General features: G+C 46.5%; 2 protein-coding genes across 3 annotated transcripts in view; one reads left to right on the top strand and one right to left on the bottom strand.

Annotated features, from left to right (window-relative positions):
• LOC116957256 (uncharacterized) overlaps positions 1–25494 on the top strand; it is a 631244-nt gene that overhangs the window by 21288 nt on the left and 584462 nt on the right. The window lies entirely within an intron of this gene.
• On the bottom strand, positions 15702–23738 carry LOC142906829 (uncharacterized). Of its 2 annotated transcripts, none has more exons than XM_076055438.1 (3): positions 23306–23738; positions 22752–22840; positions 15702–18148 (listed from the first exon to the last, which is right to left on the bottom strand). In XM_076055438.1, exon 3 carries the CDS (start codon positions 18105–18107, stop codon positions 16464–16466), a length of 1644 nt encoding a protein of 547 aa, XP_075911553.1. In that variant the 5' UTR covers positions 18108–18148; positions 22752–22840; positions 23306–23738; the 3' UTR covers positions 15702–16463. The 2 variants fall into 2 exon arrangements, with proteins under 2 accessions (XP_075911553.1, XP_075911554.1); XM_076055439.1 differs by lacking the exon at positions 23306–23738 and adding an exon at positions 23247–23290.

The following is a 25494-nucleotide window of genomic DNA, read 5'->3' as shown; positions in this document are numbered from 1 at the left end:
GGCTGATTCTGCCTCCTGTGTGCTCTAATCCATCGTTCGTGGCCCCGTCCCCCCTCTTCCTGCTGTGCTGTGTGTGCCTTAACCGTGGTGGCTGAGTAGCCTCGTCGTGACCATGCAATTTCACGTCGATTCACGGCGCCGCAGTGCGATTCAACCTCGGGGAAGCCTCGGGCCAATTCCCTGGCCCCAGGAAACCGTGGAGGATGTCCCCACGAGGGGGGCTCCTGGGTGAAAATCTGGAGGCCAGGCGACTTCCCCACGAGGTCCTACGTGGGGGTGTGTGTGTCCATGTGGGGGGGGGGGGGGTGGTGGCGAGGGGGAAACAGCGTCGGCCAGGCTGCATTGTTGTGAGGGCATCGCAGGCGTGGCGCCGACAGAGCGGCTTTGCTGCTGTGGCATCGCATAGCCCCCCCCCCCCGTTGAGGTGCCTGCCCCGGGTTGACTGCTGGAGCACCTCGCCTGGGCTGCCCCCCACGAGGCAGCGCCGCGGGGTCCTCGGGACTCGCCCGGCGCCCCTCGTGGCCGGCCTCGGGGGTTCCTGCGGTTGGTCTCCTCCTCCACTCCAGCGGCTCCTCTTGTCCCTCGGCACCTACGGGCTGGGGAACAAACTCAGAGGCAGAAGGGTTCAGGGGGGCCGTCGCCCCCCGCCGTCCCATGGCCGGGGCCGGGACCTCTCAGGGCTCGGGGCCCTGCGGGGCACATTGTAGCGTTGCGAGGCTCCCGAGCATGGGGGTTAGCGGGGACCCCCGGGATTTCGGGGTGCTCGACCGGCGGGGTTCTCCTTCGCCGGGGCCGCCCTCCGTGGTTTCAATCGGCGGACGTTGACCGCCGTCTCTCGGTCCCCTCTCCTCGCCCTGGATCAGCACCGTCCAGGGGGGGATCTGTCGCACCACAGTCCAGGGTCCACGCCGGTAGGTGGTCAGCTTCCCCACCTGTCCAGCCCCGACGCGCGGGGTGTGCAGCCGCACCTTAGAGCCCGCCGAGTAGAAGGGGGGCTCCACACGGGGCCGGGCGCCCCGCTCCTGTCGCTGGTGCGCGGCCTCCCCTTGTTGGTAAGCCCGGCCACGGGCCCCTCGCAGGGTCCCCATCAGGTGCTCCACGGGCCGGCTCCCTTCCTCCGGTTGCGGTGGGGAAACGCCGAACAACGGATCTGCGGGTAGACGAGACTCACAACCAAACATCATTAGGAACGGGGTCTGTCCCGTAGATGTGTGTACGGTGGTGGTGTAGGCGAACAGGGATTAGGGGAGGTGTTCGTCCCAGTCCTGTTGATTGGCGGCCGCCATACGTTTGAGAAGGTCTGGTTCATATGCTCCACCATACCGTTCGCCTGGAGGTGGTACGCCGTAGTTCGGTCCTTATGGATTCCGAACTCCCGGCACAGCGCCTGAAACAGCTCTGCCTCGAACTCGCTACCCTGGTCAGTAATGACTTGTTCGGGGATCCCATGTTTAAGCACGCAGTGCTTCACGAATGCCCGGGCAACCACAAGGGATGTTTTATCAGGGATGGCGACCGCCACGGGATAGCGGGTAAAGTACTCCACCACCACGAGGATATACTGGTCGCCTCGGTGGGATCGCGGGAATGGCCCCTGTAGGTCGATCCCAACTAGCTGGTTTGCCCAACTGACGCGGATCGGACTCAGGGGCACCTGATACCACGCCGGTTTCTGCCCACACTGCTGACAAGCGCGGCAGCCCTGTACCCAGGCGGCCACGTCCTGCGCCAATTTGGGCCAGAGATGCTGGCGACGCAGGGTCTCCCGAGTGCGCCGTTCCCCATCATGGCCCCCGAGCGGGTGGTCGTGCATCAGCCGTAGCAGCTGGGGCCGCACCTGGGCAAGAACACAGATGCACCCTGGCTGCCCGGCTTCGGTTAGTTCCCGCAGCACCCCGTTCTCTACACACAACCGGGCGTACAAACCACTCCAGGGTCCCGGTAGAGGGCGCTCTTCTTCTCCCGCAGGGCCGCCTCCGCCGCCGCCAGGTCCGGATCCCGTTGCTGGGTCCGTCTCAGCTGCTCGTCGTCCAGGCCTGGGAAGGCGCAGCCGACGTCCTCTTGGATCTGCCCGGTCAGGGCGGGGCGGTCCGTTGGGTCCCTGGCTCCCTCTGTAGGGGTCTCTGTGACGCATACTGCACTCTCTCTCCCCGGGGCATACCGCGGGTCGCCTCGACAGGGCGTCCGCGTTTGCGTGCGTCCGTCCCGCCCGGTACTCGGGCCATCTGCCCCCACGGTTCCTTGAATGTGAGGAGGAACAGCAGAGCATAAATACGGCCGGAATTGTTTACACGCGAAGATCACGGCATACAGTTCCTGACGGGTCACGCAATAGTTCAGTTCGGACCCACTCTGGGTCCGGCTGGCGTATGCGATGACCCACTCCGTTCCACCCTGCACCTGTGACAACACCGCGCCCAGCCCACTGCTGCAGGCGTCGGTGTCCAAAATAAAATCGGTGGAAAAATCGTGGAAAGCCAGGGTGGGGGGTATGGGTGAGGTGGTCGTTGAGGGTTGTGAAGGCCGTCTGGCAGGTCTCCGTCCACTGATAGGGGTTCTTAGGGGAAGTGAGTTGGGTGAGGGGGCGTGCAATCTCGCTGAATCCCTTTACAAATCGATGATAATAGGTGGTGAGCCCCAAGAATGACCTAATCTCCATCAGGTTCCTTGGCCGTGGCCATTCCATTACGGCGCGTACCTTCTCCGGGTCGGTGTGCACCCCCGCCTCGCTGACGCGGTGTCCGAGGTACCCCACCTCACGCTGCGCAATATGACACTTACGCGGCTTGAGCTTGAGATGGGCCGCTCGCAGTCGCTGGAACACCTCCCGTAACCTGGACCAGTGCTCAGACAGAGATCTGCTGAACACTATCACGTCGTCCAGGTAAATTAGGCACTGTTCCCACTGCAAGCCCCGCATCACCAACTCCATCAACCGCTGGAATGTCGCAGGCACGTTAGTGAGTCCGAACGTGAGTACTCGAACCTCGAATAGTCCCATCGGGGTGGTAAATGCAGTTTTTGGCCGATCCTCCTCCGCCATCTCCACCTGCCAGTACCCGGACGCTAGATCGAGGGTGGAAAAGTACCATGCCCGTGCCCCTGCGAGGCTGTCAAAGGTGTTGTCGATGCGAGGTATGGGGAAGGCGTCCCCGAGGGTGACTGCGTTCAACTTTCGGTAATCAACGCAAAACTGGGTCGACCTGTCCTTTTTACTCGCCAGCACTACCTGGGCAGACCAGGGGCTCGCTGAGGGCTGGATTATGTTACAACGGAGCATATCCAAGACTGCCTCTTTGATCTGGCCCCGTTCAGGTGTGCCCACCCGGTATGCGGGGAGTTTGATGGGTCGGGCGGCACCGGTGTCAATTTGGTGCTTAACGAGGTCTGTCTGGCCCATGTCCGAATCGTGCTCACTGAACACGTCGGCGTACTCCCGCAACAACCCGCGCAGCCGATCGGCCTCCCCCTTAGGTAGATCCGCCCAGGGTACAAGTAACGGGTCGAGAAGTGGGACGACCTCGGCTCGGGGAGTCGGGCCGACCCGCCAGGCCAGGTCCTGGTTGTCCTCGGGGCGGCCGGGGTCCTCAGCCCAGAGGGCAAACACCGAATCGTTAGAAGTGGCGCGCGTGCAGGGGGTGTACTGTGGCTACCGTGGTGCACCGTCGCAGCATTGCCGGGGTACTGTGAGGGTTAAACACCCGCATAAACAGTCGGCCCCCGTCCGCGTTTACCAGCGTGGCTGATCCCACCACTCCGTACCGTTCCGCCAACTCCGGGTGAGGAGTCAGCATTACCTCGCCCGATGGTCGATGTGCGAGGTCAGTGGAGGGGGTTGCCACTGGCACCAGCATCTCGGCAAGCGGTCCGATGGTGACGACCGACACCAGGGTAGCGGCCACGGGTGTGAAGCGGAATCTGCTCCCCGCTGCCTTCCAAGGTGACGCATCGCTGGCGGGGCTGCACGTTGAGCCCCAACTTTTCCAGGAGGTCAGTACCTGCAATACAATCATGGCACAACACGCTCGAGACATAGAACTCCTGGGTGCACACCTGGTGTCCGAGATGGACTTCCAGGGTAACCCTCCCCAGAGGTCCCATCCCTGCTCTGCTTGCGGTGTGCAGCGCGCGATCCGGGGCCTGCAGGCGGCCCACGTCAACCCCGAGCACGCTGCAGTGTGCGGCGCTCACGAGTGAGGCCACCGCCCCCATTTCCAACAAAATCCGGGTACGCCATCCGTTTACCTGTCCTTCCACCAGCGACTTTGCTCCCGTGATTCCCGCCACCAGCTCCCGTAGCCAGTCGCCAGAAGTCACCGTGTTCTTAGGTGCTGTTGCCGGAATCTGCGCGGAGATCACTCGCTCACCAGTAGTCTCATTATCATCTATTTGTGTCGGGACCACGTCGATTGCACCCCTAGTTGGTCCACTCTCTAGGGGGCGTTGGAGTTTAACCCTGCCGCATGTCTTCCACGGGCAGTCTGAGGACAGTCTCTCATGAGATGCCCTCGATGGTCACACAGGTAACACGCCCGGGGGAGTGTGGTGGCCCCGTAGGAGGTCTTTGGTGGTGGTGTTCAAAGTCCAGTATATCCTGATGGAAACTCTCGCCTTGCTCCTCCGAGTACGCTTCCTTGTTCTCCTTGAATTTATCAAGATGCGCATCAAGGATATGGACTTTGAGGGGCATTCTACAGCCATTGTGCTGTAGTTCTTCACCAGAGTCTCAACCAGCTCCACGTAGTTTTCGACCTTGTGATTGCCCAGGAAGCCACGAACCACTGCGACAAAGCTGTTCCAAGCCGCTTTCTCCTTACTAGTGAGCTTCTTGGGGAATTTATTTCACTCCAGGATCATCTTTATCTGTGGTCTGACGAAGACACTGGCTTTGACCTTTGCCTCAGGCAGCTTAGAGAAGAAGTCTTGAAGGTACTTGAACGCTGCCGACTCCTTATCTACAGCTCTGACAAATTGTTTCATAAGGCCCAATTTGATGTGCAGTGATGGCATCAGCACCTTCTGGGGGTACGCCAGTGGCTCCCACTTGACGTTGTTCCTCCCCACAGAGAGCTTGGTCCGCTGTGGCCAGTCCTGCCTGTATTAGTGCGCCTTGGTGCCCCTACTGTCCCAAAGATAAAGATCGCAGGGAAACTTGGTGAAACCGCCTTGGAGACCCATCAGGAATTCCACTATTTTGAAGTCTCCGATGACCTCCCAGCCATACTCCTCATACTTCAAGGCGTCCAGCAAGGTCTTGATGCTGTTGTAATCCTCTTTGAGGTGCACCGAGTGAGCCAGGGGAAGAGACGGGTACTTGTTACCATTATGGAGCAGCACGGCTTTGAGGCCCCTGGATGAGCTGTCAATGAAGAGGCACCACTCATTCTGGTTACAGGTGATTCCAATTGCCTCGAACAGACTTCACATTCTGGCAGAAGCAGAGCCCATCTTGACGGGTGGAGAAGCTGAAAAAAGGTTGGTGACGCTTCCTCTGATCTGCGACTTGCACACTCTCATCCAACTAGTTCCACTGCTTGAGTCTAGACGTCGAAAGCTCAGCACTGGACTTTGTGAGACCAAAATCTCTGAACAAGTCGTTGAGGTATTTCTGGTTGGGGTAGTATGGGTTTCTCTCGTCAGCTCCACCTCTGAAATTGTCATCTGGATCTACGTCTTCCTCGCTCTTTGACTTGGTGATCTCAAAAGACGGCTGCGCTCTCTCTCCGGAGGAGTGGGTACGGGGAGCTGATGGCAGTGTGGCACCGGGGCGATGGATGAAGGTCCGGATACGTGATAGCAGGTGCATTCTTGCCAGTCCGACGTTTGGAAGGATCCACCATGCAGAAGTAGCAGTTGCTTGAGTGGTCAGTGAGTTCCGAACTTCATAGCTTCCCCTCTGTACCATCCTACAAAAAATACATTTATTTTACCCATGACTTATATGTAAGATATTCCCGCGACATTTTTCATATATGATATTTTCTCAATAACATTTTAAATTGTAAAACATTTAAAAATTAAAAACCTTTACAATTTTAAGAATTTGAACAAATTTTATAACGTCAAATTCCAAGCAACAATTGTCCATCTTACCTTCCAGAGTTTTTTTTTGCATTGCTCGCAGGTGAAATGAGCTGCCCAGGGATTGTCTTGATCCCCAACAGGCATGCCGAAATATGCCTTGTAGGCCTCACACATCTTTGGAGATGCTTTCACAGAGTACTTTTTCGCTCTTGCCTTGATAAATTGGCCGCTGACATAGCAAAATGCGTCTGCCGGATGCTTGCAGCCTCTTAATGCCATCTCAGATAAATGCAGATATCTTTCCACTTAGGCAGCTGGAACTAAACTGAACTATTGGACTACTATTTATATTACTGGAAAGTTCTAGAATGTTCTAGAAGTTACTCCAAGTTTACTCAGCACTGAATCTATCTGGAATGTTCTGAAAAATATGTAAATTACAAAATATCAATGTCCTGGTCACAAAAGCAAAGTTTGTGGGGAATAATAGCCATTTTATGTACTTTTGAAGCATACGCAACTAGGAAATAACACTTCCTACCCGGGAACAAAAAATAAATTGTTACGCAGTGTAATTGCTGTATTGTAAGATGCACTGATGATTAAGATTTTAGTAAATATCGCATGTGGGTAATGGTTTGTTTTTACATCATATGTATATTGTATGGCCTAGTTAAATTGTATACATTGCACATTGTGGAATGGGTGTGTAAATCTACACGTTTCCAGAATTTAAGAGTGTAATGAATACTGAATGTCTCCGTTTCTGTCAGTTTCACTCTGGTTCTGTCTAATGATGATGCCGATTCGCCGTTTCGAATTGAACTTTCAAAGATCCACAAGTTATTGCAGCAAAGAACAGGAAGTTCAGAAGGCACTCTGTCATTAAAAAACAATGTTGGGACAGTGTTTAGCTATACAAATCATTTGGCGGGACCCTGGGGTCCCACAAAAATCAGGTCAATAATAATTATTATTTTTCAGTCCGCCCACTCGTGATCCCGACAGCAACGCGCCGCCCGCCCAGACTCGCGCCAACAAGCGCCAGCAGCAGCAGCAGGCGGCGATCACCACGATGGGCGCCACCCCACCGGCCAAACGTGAGCCCCGGGGGGGCGTCCGCCGCGGTCGCGCGCGGCGACGACGCCCTCCGGTCAGCCGTCGATCCTCAGCTTCTTTGCCAAGGCGAGCCCTGCCCCCCCAGGCAGTGAATTTAACGTGTTTATGTAATTTTTCAACTTTTTACGAAACTTAGTGCCCCGAGTAGCTCTCGACGAGGCCAATCGATTGACACTTAGTTTTGTTGTCGGTACGGCAAGACTCGTGTCGCTACGCGGTTTTTCCCACCCTGGGGCAGTGATGGGACCCCGGGGTCCCGCCAATTGCTTCCTATGTGTATAGTCGCGTAGCATCACGCACGGCGAGGACCCAACAGTGAACAGATAACTACGTAGCGGGCTCAACCACAGCAGATGCGTGATCTTCCGGCTACATCTCTACAGCGGGGCCTACCATTACGCCTGCGCTTCAGACGTAGAGCCACAACAGGGTTCAATGTTAAAATCAATATTAATTCATTCTGGAGCAATCCGATGAGTTATAAAGCTCTTTCACAGATGTCCAACAAACAATACAAAACCACGGTAGCAGTGCTAAGTACAGAAAAGTAAAACAAAATTGCTTTATAATTATTACGATTAGGCGAGGTCACATCGCAGCCAGCTATGGCTCTAGGGTTTGGTGTTACATGATATTTATGTAGTTTATTGTAAAACATTCGGTCACAGTCCCTATGATCACTGTTACAATGCATTTATGGCTTTATTTTGGTGATTTCGAAAAAAATTGGTTTGGCCATGTTTTTGTTTATTGTAGTACGGAGTTAGACTGATGGCCTTAATCTTAGTTGTCTTGTGGTTGTTGTTGTTGACTTGCATCCCACTGGGATTTTTTGCACACAGCGTTGGTGTACGGTGCTTTTTCAGGAATATTTTGATGTTTATTCCTGGATTTTCTGTTTGCACAGTCGCATAGTCACTTTAAGATGTTTTTCTTGTTCATGTTTTTGTTTTTTGTTTGTTGCGGTTGCACCCGATTCAAGAGCCGAATGGCTCACAGGGCTATACCAAAGAAATGGAAATAAATCGGACTGTTACAACACAAAGGGCCTGGGAGAAATCTGAAGCTGATAGAGATGAGTAGCGTGCAAATTGCAAAGATCATGGAATAGTAATGTTTTTTACCCTTTTATCTGGCACAAAACTGACACCTTTTTACAAGGGATCATGTTTGCATTAACCACAATACCTGCGGTCAAAATGCAAACAAAACACAGCACTCTGATAATGTATGCATTGTCCTGGAAATTGATTGGTCCACACCAGAGGCAGCTTTTGTATAGCCCAGTCTCATATGGTGTTCGACCAGATGACGCCAAAAGGCGCACAAAAGACAACGCACCATCAGAGTATTGAGAGCTCGGGGTAAGCATTTACATCATGAGACCTCCTTTGCCAGTAGCAAAATATAATATGGTCGAACACCATATTGGTGGTGATGTTGGAACGCGCGCACACCAAACCCGGGTGAATTACAGTACTTACCGGTGCGGGGTGATTGTGTCATCCCTGACCAGGGCCCCTCCTGAGGGGAGGGGGCTGTGGGGTGCGTGTGATCCCACAGAAACCCGCCCCTCGGTGCGGAATTTGATAAAAGGCGGGACCCTGAGAGCAGAGCGTGCAGTTCGACCCAGTCAAGACGAAGAACCAGCTGAAGACTGAAGTCCAGCTAGATAGACCCTGGGACTCCTCTGACCCGCTGCCCTTCTAAGGGCCGGGCAGAGCAAGCCAGTGGTACGACCCCAGAGCCGCGAAGGCCGATGTCCTTTTCAGGGCCAGATTCGTGTGGCTGGTGGTCGAGACCTGTGCCAAAGCTGGGCCGGGTCAATTAATCTCCTTGAGAGGAGGATCGTAGGATAGAGGGAAGTAGAGGAGTTAACTTGGAGTGTTAGCTTGGGAAATACTTCCCTCGGTATAACGGGTGAAGAGGCCGTTACCTCTTCAAGTGTCAGGTTCGCTACGTGCTGTATCGTAGTCATTGTTAATAAATACGCGTTGCCTTAATTCAACCGTCTCTGTCGTCAACCAAGGCCACTACACAAGATTCAAATGCGGCTGGCAGATCTGGTTATTACTGCAGCTGCAGTAACCTGAAAACATATGCACCATCTGCTTCACAGTGGATGTTAAAATGCCTCCGAAGTGATTCAAAATAAATAAGCCATTCCATGCCAATGTAATTGTTAACATTTACCAAATTGCACAAGTATCCAAAAGCTACCCACCTGAGATCAATCATCACCCCCTACTGGCAGAGGAACATCCACTTAGACCGCTACTGAGTCAACTCATGCGGCACAGGGACAGTTACACCGTGGGAGTGGCCGTCGACTGTTTGAGATGAGATCTGATACAAGCCACTTTGAGTTGCCGAGGCAATTAAGCGCCATATAAATACAAGTATTTTGTTACTAGTATCCCAAGGTGCATGCTATTGAGCTTCCGTGTCTCAGCCTCCTGGTTACAGGATCTACCCAAACACGTTCGGTCATACAGCGAGGGAAAAAAAGTATTTGATCCCCTGCTGTTTTGTACGTTTGCCCACTGACAAAGAAATGATCAGTCTATAATTTTAATGGTGAACAGTGAGAGACAGAATAACAACAAAAAATCCAGAAAAACGCATGTCAAAAATGTTATAAATTGATTTACATTTTAATGAGGGAAATAAGTATTTGACCCCTCTGCAAAACGACTTAGTACTTGGTGGCAAAACCCTTGTTGGCAATCACAGAGGTCAGACGTTTTTTGTAGTTGGCCACCAGGTTTGCACACATCTCAGGAGGGATTTTGTCCCACTCCTCTTTGCAGATCTTCTCCAAGTCATTGTTTCGAGGCTGACGTTTGGCAACTCGAACCTTCAGCTCCCTCCACAGATTTTCTATGGGATTAAGGTCTGGAGACTGGCTAGGCCCCTCCAGGACCTTAATGTGCTTCTTCTTGAGCCACTCCTTTGTTGCCTTGGCCGTATGTTTTGGGTCATTGTCATGCTGGAATACCCATCCACGACCCATTTTCAATGCCCTGGCTGAGGGAAGGAGGTTCTCACCCAAGATTTGACGGTACATGGCCCCGTCTATCGTCCCTTTGATGCGGTGAAGTTGTCCTGTCCCCTTAGCAGAAAAACACCCCCAAAGCATGTTTCCACCTCCATGTTTGACGGTGGGGATGGTGTTCTTGGAGTCATAGGCAGCATTCCTCCTCCTCCAAACACGGCGAGTTGAGTTGATGCCAAAGAGCTCCATTTTGGTCTCATCTGACCACAACATTTTCACCCAGTTGTCCTCTGAATCATTCAGATGTTCATTGGCAAACTTCAGACGACATGTGTATGTACTTTCTTGAGCAGGGGGACCTTGCGGGCACTGCAGGATTTCAGTCGCACCAACTGTTGTCATCTTCTCACCAAGCTGCTTGGCAATGGTCTTGTAGCCCATTCCAGCCTTGTGTAGGTCTACAATCTTGTCCCTTACATCCTTGGAGAGCTCTTTCGTCTTGGCCATGGTGGAGAGTTGGAATCTGATTGATTGCTTCTGTGGACAGGTGTCTTTTTATACAGGTAACAAGCTGAGATTAGGAGCACTCCCTTTAAGAGTGTGCTCTTAATCTCAGCACGTTACCTGTATAAAAGACACCTGGGAGCCAGACATCTTTCTGATTGAGAAGGGGGTCAAATACTTATTTCCATCATTAAAATCAATTTATAACATTTTTGACATGCGTTTTTCTGGATTTTTGTTGTTATTCTGTCTCTCACTGTTCAAATAAACCTACCATTAAAATTAGACCTGATAATTTCTTTGTCAGTGGGCAAACGTACAAAATCAGCAGGGGATCAAATACTTTTTTCCCTCACTGTATATACTGGCTGCTCCTACTCTACATTATTAAAACATTCAACCCAAACCTGCACATCGAAAATCGTCTGGGATTTGTCCCGGGTTCACTCACAGTCCAACCTCTTCTCACGCTTTCAGCTGCCTTCATTGATGACCTGGAGCTCAAACCCTGGAGTCTTCATGTCACCTTTCCTCCTGGCCATGTAATCCAAGCAAGAATTTTCTAATGGTTCTTGCGTTGCAAGCTATGGGCTTCTTGTCGCACTTGGAATTTCACACCTCGAATGCAGACTCCGCTCTTGATTGATCTCCTTACGCGTGTTTCAGTTTCAAAACACTTCAAAGGCCTTCAAACACAGTGTACTTGACGGCGTTTTTAACGTGTTCCCTGGCGGTTGTGAAGATTTGATGACCGTGCAAACGTCTCACCACACAAAATGCACCCGGTGGGCTCCTCTTCTGTGCGTGTTCTCCGTTGCCGGTCAAGATTTGATTGACTGTGCAAATGAATTCCAAGACTCGGTGCGCAGTCGCCACGTCCCGTGGACGAGAGGAGTTCTGCTGTTGGTGAGGTCATTGACCAGATAGGGAGGCACTGACATCACCCACATGACTTTGAGGCGATATCTTCAGAGGCTTTTACATATTTAAGTAAACATGTGGTAAGCAGCGGGATATCGATGGACACGGTTAATTTAATTTTTTTTCTAAACAGATATTAAAATCCAATGAAACCTAGGCTAGAATACAAATCTGTAACAAAAATCCATGACGCATTTCAAATGTGCTCTTAAAATTACCTCCTTGCTATGAATCAGATCAGCAGACACGTGGATTTCATTTATTGGTCTCTCCATGGACACAGAGAAATGTTTTACACAAACTATAAATAGCAGTTCTAGATTTAAAGCTTTCGTGATTGCTAGGATCCATACTCTTTGGTTCTATTGGGTAAAGTCACGTAGGTGAAAACAAAATAACAAAAAAATCACGACGTTTCGGCCACAACACTAGCGGCCTTCATCAGGTGAAGGGACGAGCCTGTCTGGAGGACAGCGCTGTCGTGATTTTTTTGTTATTTTGTTTTCACCTACGTGACTTTACCCATTAGAACCAAAGAGTATAAATAGCAGCCTTCTAGGAGTACATCATTGATTCAGTGCAAGCCACCTGTGGACCAGTATTGATGTACAATGTCTCAACAGCAGTCGGGCTTGCTTCAACCGATGGTGACGAACATCCAGACGTTCAATCAGCAAGGAGCATTTCTAGTCCTAGATCGACAAAATCTACAAAATACGTTGCAATGGTGCATCCTTTTGGGACATGCTTTAGCGGGTTTCGGTCTACATCCGAAACCCTAGCTAGCATCACTGTCGCTTAAATTACGGCGGGGCCTCTATTTCACGCGACGCCCAAAATTACAATGCGGGAAACACAACCAAGACCACTGCCGGTATATTCCAGATGTATAGTGTTTACTTATAATTTAATCTCTACACAAATCTTACATTGTTAAAGGGCAACAGGGCTACCACTTCTCTGTGGAGGAGTGCACGCATCACAAGCCACTATACCAACCCAAATGACCCTCGCGACAACACAACAACCAACACAGTCACGCAATAATCCAACAACCGCGTTCTCACCGACTTACTCCACCCACAAACGCCGGTGGGAGCAAACCGCTGAGCGAAGGCACGCACGACGCACCACCCGGGTCTGGAACAGACCAAACAAAAACCGCTCCAAACACCATCCTCAGCGATTTAAAGCTTTCGTGACTGCAATGATTCATCTTCTCTGATTCTTTCGGTAAAGTCACGTAGAATGAGAATAAAATAATAAATTGATAAAATAAAATAACACAATAATATTCTCACGACGAGTGCTCTCCACTCCAGCGCTGTCCTACCAGACAGTCTCGTCCCTTCATCTGATGAAGGCCGCTTGTGTTGTGGCCGAAACGTCGTGAGAATATTATTGTTATTTTATCAATTTATTATTTTATTCTCATTCTACGTGGTGACTTTACCGAAAGAACCAAAGAAGACCACCCTCAGCGGATCAGTCCCCAGCCACCTCGAGCCGGATCAGCAGGCCACCTTGAAGCAGGATCAGTCGCGTAATGAAATTCCCCGCCCCTTCCTCCGGGTTCCCCATAGCGGGGCCTTTAATTGAATCACACCCTTGGGCTCATCCCCCCCCCCCATTTGATTGGCGCTGCGTGCCCACGAGTCTAAACCCCCGTGCGCACGAGCCAATCAAATCCAACGCACCTACAACCACCTTCACACAAAGCCACTCACCCCCCCACCCCACGAGTCCCTCGCTTCTCCACAATCAAAGAAACACCCTGCCCCCCCAAAGCTATCACTCTGACTGCCACACACGTATGATAAAATTAGAATACGCGTTGTGGAGAATGTATCTCCCATACGTAACTTTTAAGTCGCATGCCTTGTAACTGATTAATTATGCGAATGTTCCTTATTTCAAAGACAATTGACTTTTTCCAGAGGCAGATGCTTCCTCAATCACGAATACCAGTTGACCCGTATCAAAAGAACAGCTCTCACGTGAGTTATTTTCAGAATCAGAAAGGGTTTTATTCGCCATATAAGTTCACACCGACACGGAATTTACTTTGGCAGGATGGTGCATACATTCAAATAGGAATCTAAAATCTTAAATAAGTTTTAAACAAGTCTTACTATAATGAGGGTTAAAAGTCTAACACCAAGGGGCTGAAGTATATAAAATTAAATAAATAACGAATATAAAATAGCTTTAAGATAAAAAAATATAAAAAAAAAATAAAAACCCACGTTCTACACACTCCACCGTATCCCGGACACCGCGGCTCGCCTCGCCGTGCTTCGCCCGTCTCGCTCACCACCTTTGGTTCCCAGTATCACGTCGCTCTGCTCCGCACACACACACACGTCTTCAACTCCTCTATTCCTACGCTCTCTCCACTGCTGGCTATCCTCCTCAGCTCCTCCGCTAATACAGCGTCGTCGCACGCAGCGAAAGCCAATCTCACTTCTCTGTCTCCACACACCTCGTCTCCAGCTCCTCTATTACTACGCTCTCTCCACTGCTAAGACGTCTTCAGCTCCGCTAACTCTACGCTCTCTCCACTGCTAACTGCTCCGCCTTCTTCAGCTCCGCTAACTCTACGCTCACTCCACTGCTAACTGTTCCGTCGTCTTCAGCTCTGCTAACTCTACACTCACTCCACTGCTAACTGTTCCGTCTTCTTCAGCTCCGCTAACTCTACGCTCACTCCACTGCTAACTGTTCCGTCTTCTTCAGCTCCGCTAACTCTACGCTCACTCCACTGCTAACTGTTCCGTCTTCTTGAGCTCCGCTAACTCTACGCTCACTCCACTGCTAACTGTTCCGTCTTCTTCAGCTCCGCTAACTCTACGCTCACTCCACTGCTAACTGTTCCGTCTTCTTCAGCTCCGCTAACTCTACGCTCACTCCACTGCTAACTGTTCCGTCTTCTTCAGCTCCGCTAACTCTACGCTCACTCCACTGCTAACTGTTCCGTCTACTTCAGCTCCGCTAACTCTAAGCTCACTCCACTGCTAACTGTTCCGTCTTCTTCAGCTCCGCTAACTCTACGCTCACTCCACTGCTAACTGTTCCGTCTTCTTCAGCTCCGCTAACTCCACGCTCACTCCACTGCTAACTGTTCCGTCTTCTTCAGCTCCGCTAACTCTACGCTCACTCCACTGCTAACTGTTCCGTCTTCAGCTCCGCTAACTCTACACACAGTCCTGGCTTCCAACTCCGGACCCCAACTCTCCTCAGCTCCCACTCCCAATTCTCAACTCCGACTCCCCAATTCTCTTCAGCTCCGACTCCCCAACTCTCTGTCTCCTCCCAATTTATCCCCCTTCACATTATTGCTAATTAATTGGCCCGCGTGCCTCAGCACACAACGCGTCATCCACCACCTGTCTCCTCTCAGACATCCCGGCACCTCTCCAGCCCCTGCAACAGTCCCAGCCAATCACTGCCGTTGCTTCTCGTCTACCTTAACTGGCCCAACCGATTACCTCACCTTTCAGCTTCTGCACGTGCCTGCCCTAAGGCGACCCACACTGTTTACGCCTTCCATAGGCTAACCCCCAAATAACCCCACACTGTCCGTGTGATCAATACAATCGCGCAGTTTCCCCAGCATACCTTCCTACTCCACTACATCTGTATAGGTTACTTCCAAAACACACACTTTCTCCTACAATCACGTGTTCCATATTTGACCTTATAGACAAAATGTTACATGTACGCGCAAAATCAGACAAGTATTCATTATAATCTTAGCTCTTTCGGTAAAGTCACGTTGAAGGGAAACAATAAAATATATATAAAACAATTAAAATTCTCACGTTTCGACCATAACACAAACGGTCGTCATCAGGTGTTTGTGCTATGGTCGAAACGTCGTGAGAATTTTTAGTTTTATATATATTTTATCATTTTATTGTTTCCCTTCAACGTGACTTTACCGAAAGAGCTAAGAATATGAATGACTGCAGTCACGAAAGCTTTAAATCAAAATTTAAGTATTCATTAATTTTGATTTAAAGCTTTCGTGACTGCAACAATCATCATCAGGTGTGAAAACCACAGCAATATTTTTTTCTTGCTGTGGTTTTCACACCTGATGATGATTGCTTGTGTTGCAGTCGAAACGTCACGATAATTTTATTGTTTTATATTTTTATTATTTTATTGTTTCCCTTCTACGTGACTTTACCGAAAGAACCAAGAATAAGTATTCATTAAATTATCGATAGGCATATTTACAAAATGTAATTACTGCACTGAAATGTATTTCATCGTGTTATATCGTATTCACAAGTTGATCTCTGTCGGATGAGGCCTACACCTACAGTAGTCAGATTGAGGGGTAGAGGTTCAAGGTTCAAATCTGACAGGCATCCCTGATTAGTCCAGGAACATTAATTACAAATATGCACCGTACTTCTTAACATCTGATTCTAAAACAAACTATTGTCATTCAAAATGTGCATGCGATTGCATGCTGGCGTTGTGGTTAAAGTTTGGCAAATTCGAAACATTACCCACAAATGACACAACTGAGATCATACATCAATCATTGCGCCCTACCAACAGACTCATGCCCACATGCAGACTGGTGCAGGACCACCTTATGCCACACAGGGGCAGCTGAAAAAATGACATTTGATTAAATTATGCTAATTTAAATTAGGCTGGGCTTCGTTATCTAGGGGTATATTACCAATTGTGAAAATAAAATGGTTATGTTTTAGTGTAATTCTATCAGGTCTCAGAATTCAGATCTCCTAGTTAGAGATCTACCCAACCCACAGGTCCACAAATACTGACCGCTCTTGCTGTGCAGGTTGAACCTAGGAATAGAGTTATTTTCATTAAAGGCCTGTGACAAAGGTGAATATATTCGGGCTTCATTGTCTCAATCTTACACATCTACAGGGTCTCCATTTGACTTTGTATTGTCTAAGAAGTCCACCCACACCTCCACTTCCACAAACTGCTGGGAGTTGCCTCGCTCTGCCTCACAGTCAGAATTCTCCTCCTGCTTCACGTTGCCTCCATCGATGTTAAGGTCCCATTTTGGAGTTGAATCTTCATCTTCACATTTGACCTTCACTTCTTCGCTCTTCACTGTCACCTCTTCACATTTCACCTTGAAACATTTCATAGTGTCCAAGATGGGATTCTCTTCTGGTTCTATTTTCAGGAGGGATGGGCTCATTGCAGCACTTTGACTTTCACAAGTCGCTTTCAGACTACACTCCTTGGGGATCTTCTGATGCCTGTGTGTTCCCTGGTGTATTTTAAGATTTGATGAATCTGAAAATGCCTTCCCACACACACTGCACTTGAAGGGATTCTCTCCTGTGTGTGTTCTCTGGTGTATTTCAAGATATGATGACCGTGTGAACGCCTTTCCACACAGAGTGCACTTGAAGGGTTTCTCTCCCATGTGTGTTCTCTGGTGCCGTTTAAGATGTGATGAATCTGCAAAGGGCTTCCCACACAGAGTGCACCTGAAGGGTTTCTCTCCTGTGTGTGTTCTCTGGTGGATCTGAAGATCTGATGACCATGCAAATGCCTTCTCACAGACAGTGCACCTGAAGGGTTTATCTCCTGTGTGTGTTCTCTGGTGTTTTTTAAGATGTGATGAATCTACAAAGGGCTTCCCGCACAGAGTGCACCTGAAGGGTTTCTCTCCTGTGTGTGTTCTCTGGTGGATCTGAAGAGCTGATGACCATGCAAATGCCTTCTCACAGAAAGTGCACTTGAAGGGTTTCTCTCCCGTGTGTGTTCTCTGGTGGATCTGAAGATCTGATGACCATGCAAATGCCTTCTCACAGACAGTGCACTTGAAGGGTTTCTCTCCTGTGTGCGTTCTCTGGTGTTTTTTAAGAAGTGATATATCTGCAAAGGGCTTCCCGCACAGAGTGCACTTGAAGGGTTTCTCTCCTGTGTGCGTTCTCTGGTGTTTTTTAAGCTGTGATGAATATGCAAAGGGCTTCCCGCACAGAGTGCACCTGAAGGGTTTCTCTCCTTTGTGTGTTCTCTGGTGCATTTTAAAACAAAATGAACTTGAAAATGTCGTCTCGCACAAACTGCACTTGTAATGTTTCCCTTCCGTGTGTGTTCTCTGGTGGTTCTTAAGACCAGATGAATTTGAAAATGCCTTCCCACACACACTGCACTTGAAGGGTTTCTCTCCTGTGTGCGTTCTGTGGTGCCTCTGAAGATTTGATAACTGTGCAAATGCCTTCTCGCACACGGTGCACTTGAAATATTTCTCTCCTGTGTGTGTTCTATGGTGTGTTTTAAGATTTGATAATTCTGCAAATGCCTTCTCACAGACAGTGCACTTGAAAGGTTTCACTCCCGTGTGCGTTCTCTGGTGTTTTTTAAAAACAGATGAATCTGAAAATGCCTTCTCACACACAGTGCACTTGAAGGGTTCATCTCCTCTTTGAGTTCTCTGGTGCCATGTCACACTTCCAGTACAATCCATGCTGTTTGTATCCTGGTCCCATTGTTGTCTTGTTGAACCGGGCTGCGCCGAGTGCCTTTGCTCCATCAGACCAATTCTGCCGATGAAGCGTCAGAAGAATGTTTCAGCTGCAGACAGACAAAAAATATCCACACCATCTACGTCAGTATCGAGGCACAGAGGAATGCATATACACAATCACAGGTGACTTACACGTCTATATTTATTCATATACTCAAGATATTCCCCAATCCATCTTATGGGCTGTTAAGGCACACAATGAGAGGGCAAATGGTTATAAATATGCCCGGAGGCCCAAGTATCTTCAAAATAAATATTAACCCAAAACACCAAGCACACAATTTCGGCTGCCTGGCAACAATAGCAATATTTATAAAAGCAAAATTCAGCTAACATAGCAACGGCTGTTGATAATAATACGATTTGTATTATGCAGAAATGCATAAATTAATATTCAATCGCAATTTAGAGGTGTGAAGCCAGGCTCAGATTTGCTTGAATGCTTGGATGAACAGATCTAACTTCAGCAGCATATATGCTGTGTCAATTTCCTGACTGTTTACATTCTGATTTAAAGCTTTCGTGACTGCAGTAATTCATTCTTAGCTCTTTCGGTAAAGTCACGTTGAAGGGAAACAATAAAATATATATAAAACAATAAAAATTCTCACGACGTTTCAACCAAACCGACACACCTGATGACGACAGTTTGTGTTATGGTCGAAACGTCGTAAGAATTTTTTTATTGTTTTATATATATTTGATTATTTTATTGTTTCCCTTCAACGTGGTGACTTTACCGAAAGAGCTAAGAATATGTTTACATTCTTACAAAAAGTTCCAGAGGATACTCAAATAAGCTATTGTTTTGATTTAACCTCCAAAGAGCTGCTGCAACTCTTGTTGCAGCAGCTCTTTCTCCTACGTCAGCAATCCTTCTGCTGTGTTTTGTTTCACACCTGATGACGGTTGCTTGAGTTGCGGTCGAAACGTTGTGATCTATTATTTTTTCTACCTACGTGAATTCACCGAAAGAACCAAAGAGTATGCATTCCTGCAGTCACGAAAGCTTCAAATCAAGATGCGACTATGGCAATGGTTATTAAGTTGGTTGAGTGCACTGGCAGTCTATAATGTAGACTATAGCCTGGTTCTTAACCTCGGTGAGTGAACTGGCAGTCTATAATGTAGACTGTAGGTTTCTTATTAAGTTTAGTGAGTTTACGCGCAGTCTATAATGTAGACTGTAGCAATGGTTAGTAAGCTGGGCGAGTGTAATGGCAGTCTATAGACTTATTCTTGGTTATTAATAACCATTTATTCAGTCTGCATTATAGACTGCCAGTACATTCACAAAACTTAACAACCAGGCTACAGCTTACATCGATGGTTATTTTTATTTTTTATTCACTTTATTAGTAACTTTATTTGTATTACTATTTGTCTATCTACATGACTCAACCAAATAACCAGAGATTATAATTATAGAGTCAGTATAGCTACTACTACAGCCAGCACACACTGCTATAGAGTTAGTATAGCTATTACATACAGTACACACTGCTATAGAGTTAGTATAGCTACTACTGTGACCAGTACACACTGCTATCGAGTTAGTATAGCTACTACTGTGACCAGTACACACAGCTATAGAGTTAGTATAGCTACTACTACGGCCAGTACTCATTGCTATAGAGTTTGTATAGCTACTATTACAGCCAGTACACACTGATTTACAGGTAGTATAGTTACTACAACAGCCAGTACACACTGTTATAGAGTTAAATATAGCTAATACTACAGCCAGTACGTATTGCTAAAGTTAGTATAGCTACTACTACAGCCAATACATACTACTGTAGTGATAGTAGGTACTACTACAGTCAGTACATACTACTGTAGTGATAGTAGCTACTGCTACAGCTAGTACATACCACTGTAGTGATAGTAGCTACTACTACAGCTAGTAAATACCACTGTAGTGATAGTAGCTACTACTACAGCCAGTACATACTACTGTAGTGATAGTAACTACTACTACAGCTAGTACATACTACTGGAGTGATAGTAGCTACTACTACAGCCAATACATACTACTGTAGTGATAGTTGCTACTACTACAGCCAGTACATACTACTGTAGTGATAGTAGCTACTACTACAGCCAATACATACTACTGTAGTGATAGTTGCTACTCCTACAGCCAGTACATACCACTGTAGTCATAGTAGCTACTAATAAAGCCAGTACATACTACTGTAGGGATAGTAGCTACTACTATAGCCAATAAATACCACTGTAGTGATAGTAGATACTACTATAGCCAGTACATACCACTGTAGTGATAGTAGCTACTACTAAAGCCAGTACATACTACTGTAGTGATAGCTACTACTATAACCAGTTCATACTACTGTAATGATAGCTACTACTATAGCCAGTACATACTACTGTAGTGATAGTAGCTACTACAGCCAATACATACTACTGTAGTGATAGTAGCTACTACTACAGCCAGTACATACTACTGTAGTGATAGTAGCTACTACTACAGCCAGTACATACTACTGTAGTGATAGTAGCTACTACTATAGCCAGTACATTCTACTGTAGTGATAGTAACTACTACTATAGCCAGTACATACTACTGTAGTGATAGTAACTACTACTATAGCCAGTACATACTACTGTAGTGATAGTAGCTACTACTACAGCCAGTACATACTACTGTAGTGATAGTAGATAGTGCTATCGAGTCAGTATATACTACTATAGAGTTAGTAGTTATTACTAAAGTCAGTATTTCCTACTATAGAGTTAGTAGCTACTGCTATAGAGTCGATATATACCAAGGCTGTAGCCATGGAGTCAACATTGGGGGGGACCAAATATTCCAGGGGGTCTGGGGGTCCCAACCCAGAAAAATATCTAAATTTGAAAACTAATTTCCTGCCAAAAATATTTAAAAATTCACTAACACATGAGACAGACTTTTTATTATTTTTTTATAATCATGTAAAATAGTATATTGTATTACATTGCTCTGTTTTTACTTTTTTACCATTTCTTGTTTCATTGTATGTAATTTCTGAGATTAGGGATTAATAAAGTACAACCATAACCACAATCATATAAACAGAAATCTATGCATTGATTTATATGAAGACAAGTCCAGATATTGTGGCCAAGGTTTAGCAAATTCTTCTTTTTATTTACATAGCATGGCAATTATTACTAATTTTTTTTTTATATATTTTTATAGCAATATATTGGGGGGGGACATTTTGAGCATATTTTAACCCCCCCAATATATATTATAATTACGGCCTTGATATATATTAAAGAGTTGGTAGACACTACTGCAGTCAGTAGAAACTACTGTAGAGTCACTATATACTATTATAGTCAGTAGTTACGACTATAAAGTCGGTAGTTACTACTGTAGAGTCGGTAGATATCACTGCAGTCAGTAGAAGCTACTTTTAAAGAGTAAGCAGATACTACTTTCGAGTTACTCGTTCCCACTATAGTCGGCAGATACTACTGTAGAATCAGTAGATACTAGTCAGTAGATACCACTAGCCAGCAAATACTGCGACAGTCAGTTGATACTACTATACAGTCCATAGATACTACTGTGATCAGTAGATACTACTATGGCCAGTAGATACTATAGAGTAAGTAGATACTACTATAGAGTAAGTAGATACTACTATAGAGTAAATGGATACTACTGTCAGTAGATACTACTGTCAGTAGATACTACAGTCAGTTGATACTACTATAGAGTCCATAGATACTAATATGATCAGTAGATACTACTATGATCAGTAGATACTACTATAGAGTAAGTAGATACTACTATAGAGAAAGTAGACACTACTGTCAGTAGATACTACTGTCAGTAGATACTGTCAGTAGATAATACAGTCAGTTGATACTACTATACAGTCCATAGATACTACTGTGATCAGCAGATACTACTATGATCAGTAGATACTACTATAGAGAAAGTAGACACTACTGTCAGTAGATACTATGGTCAGTAGATACTACAGTCAGTTGATACTACTATAGAGTCCATAGATACTAATATGATCAGTAGATACTACTATGATCAGTAGATACTACTATAGAGTAAGTAGATACTACTATAGAGAAAGTAGACACTACTGACAGTAAATACTACTAGTCAGTAGATACTACTGTAGAGTCAGTAGATACTCCTGTATAGTAAGTAGATACTACTGTAATTAGACACTATGGTCAGTAAATACTACTACTACAGTCAGTAGATACTACTATAGAGTCAGTAGATACTCCTGTATAGTAAGTAGATACTACTGTCATTAGATACTACTATGGTCAGTAAATACTACTACAGTCAGTAGATACTACTATAGAGTCAGTAGATACTATTTAGAGTCAGTAGTTACTACTATAGTCAGTAGATACTACTATAGAGTCAGTAGATACTACTGTAGAGTTAGTAGATACTCCTGTCAGTAGATACTATGGTCAGTAAATACTACTAGTCAGTAGATACTACTATAGTCAGTAGATACTATTTAGAGTTAGTAGTTACTATTTAGAGTTAGTAGTTACTACTATAGTCGGTAGATAACGTGACAACCCCTACTAGTTGGCTGTGTCGAGTGGTGGAGGGGTTTAACTACACACACACATTGACGCGATCTAACCCAAACAAACCTGTATTAAGGATGTATATTTGGAGTTTGCGTGTCTCTCTCCTCGTGGTCGCGTGGATTTTCCCTCAGGATCCTCCAGGGTTTTTTTCCCTGCACATTCAGAGTGAACATCACCACGCGTTTTAGAGTATTTGACCGACGGGCATTTCAACACGTTGATAAACCACTTTGTTGTGTGCAGGTCGCTTCTGAAAACAAGAGCGTTACAGCAGCTGAAGCGGGCTTTGACCTTGGTAAAGATAACTAAAGATAACAAAACAAAGAAAACTGTAGGAATATTTCAAAGAAAAAACAAAGTTTCAAAGCAGCGAGCCAGGTGAAGACAAATTAAACTTAAAGCGAGAGAATTAAAGCAAACGCAATCAAGGCGAGGGGCAGGAGGCAAGGCTCCGCATGGCTAGGCCCCGCGTTGTAATGTTCCGACCTGGACGTCGATTCCATTACTCGCTGCTACTCAATTGATATCCCTACGAGAGAGAGAGGAGCGAGGCTCTACCTGGGTAAACAACAACAACCACCACAACAACCACCACCACCACGATGTGAACTTCTCACCTCAAATCTCAGTGAGCGCAGGAGACCCGATCGGCAGCTTCCTGGTGTCTCGTGACGTCACGCGGCAGCAGGAGGTGACATGACGTCACTACAGGGTTACAACAACTCCCATACCCAATGTGCGGCGGTGCAACTTAATAAATTATATTTTGATTTAAAGCTTTCGTGACTGCAGTAATTCATATTCTTAGTTTTTTCGGTAAAGTCACGTTGAAGAGAAACAACAAAATAACAAAATATATATAAAACAATAAAAAATTCTCACGACGTTTCGACCATAACTCAAACGGTCATCATCAGGTGTGTCGGTTTGCATAAATTTATTTTGAAAACGGCATATTTATTTATATATATAAAAATAACGTTTGCGTCACGCGCAACGATGGCAGTTTGCCAGGACTAGTCCATCTATTTTTTGAAAAGAGGAGGGGGGAGACGAAATTTGTTTTTATGTATGCTGTCTGAAAGGCACTGTAAGCGTGAACAATCAATCAAGAACTGAAATGATTTATCAAATCTTTCCAATGATTGCTAAGATAGAATCCATCTTCTCGGTTGAAATTGTCTCTGTGTTTGTATATGTGGATAGCCTCGTGACTTTACCGAAAAAACTAAGAATATGAATTACTGCAGTCACGAAAGCTTTAAATCAAAATTTAATCGCCTCTACGGGGAGGGTTTTCACATAACTTTAAGATCTTTCAACAAACTCCGGGATAAGAAAGCTCAGCTGATCGAGTCTCTCACCTTCCTGAAGAGATGCCGCGACTCTGGGGTAATACCAATCGCATTTACACTCACCTCTGCTACTGTAACTTCTTCTAATGCGAAACGAATTCTTTTCAAAACTAGCTTAGCTCTTATCTCAGAAAAAATCAGACTTATACGCACAGAACTAGATCAGTTAGACAAGACACTCTACAAATCACACTTATCATTGACGGCAATAATGTCCACATCGGATTGGGAACATGTAGACAATATGACTGCCTCTTCAGCTGCTACTATGTCGACCAAATGTAAGGAAAACCTGATTTCCAAATTTAACCTCCTCTTAAACAAAAGACCGGACCCACACACCAAAAAGTTAGACGTTAATAAAGTCGTAATTAATCGCAGTAACAGTTCTATTTCCGATGGTCTGAAATCCGTTTTAGCTAAAGGTCTAAACTTTGCAGTCACACCTAAACACATACCAGTTAATGATATAATTGCCCAAGTAGACGTTGCTCTCAGGGGCCTGGGTCACATCGCTGCAGACGTAGCAAGATCTGAAATCGCTGCAACCCTCAAAAACGCTAAGATGCCAGCTAGCAACCTCAGCAAAGATGAGCGTTTTGAATTATATAAATTAAAAAAGAGGAATGATATTGTAGTTCTCTCAGCTGACAAAGGCAATGCTACTGTTATCATGGATAAAATAGAATACAACAACAAAATTAAAGAATTACTCGACGATGGTAGTTATACAAAAATAAAAAGAGATCCCACCAACAGCCTCGTCACACAAACCAACAAAATAATTTCTGATTCAACCGCATTAATTGATCAATCTAAACAGTTTTCGTTGAAACCTTCTGCTGCCAGGCCACCAAGATTATACGGCTTACCAAAAATACATAAAGTTGATACACCTCTTCGTCCCATAGTCTCTACTATCAGCTCCCCCACCTACAAACTAGCTCGTTTTTTGTCTGAAATCCTGCGTCCTTTCACTGGAAAGACCACCTCTGCGGTACAAAATTCTACTCACCTGGTATCAACAATCAAGGGTATTTCCCTGTCCCCAGACGACCTGCTTGTCAGTTTTGATGTAGTTTCCTTATTCACCAAGGTTCCTGTACCTGACACCATTGCAATCATTGAAGACTTGGTTCATCAAGGACTAAACACTGAGGTACCCCCCCTGGTGAGACACTGTTTAACCAATACATACTTCACTTGGAATGGAACTTTCTACAAACAAACTGAGGGCACCCCAATGGGCTCCCCCCTTTCTCCAGTTATAGCTAACATTTTCATGGAGAAATTTGAGACTGACGCCATCCAGACTGCCACTCTGCGCCCAACCTTATGGAAGAGGTACGTGGATGACACTTTTGTCATCTGGCCACATGGCCGGCCTGCTCTAGACAAATTCTTCGACCACATCAATTCCATACACCCAGCCATCAGATTTACCATGGAAG

This window comes from Petromyzon marinus, chromosome 71, assembly GCF_048934315.1.
Source record: "Petromyzon marinus isolate PM22_M1 ecotype Great Lakes invasive population chromosome 71, UKy_Petmar_22M1.pri1.0, whole genome shotgun sequence".
Lineage (NCBI taxonomy): Eukaryota > Metazoa > Chordata > Hyperoartia > Petromyzontiformes > Petromyzontidae > Petromyzon > Petromyzon marinus.
Note: the sequence above shows the minus strand (reverse complement) of the source record. Positions and strands in the feature narration are given on the sequence as shown.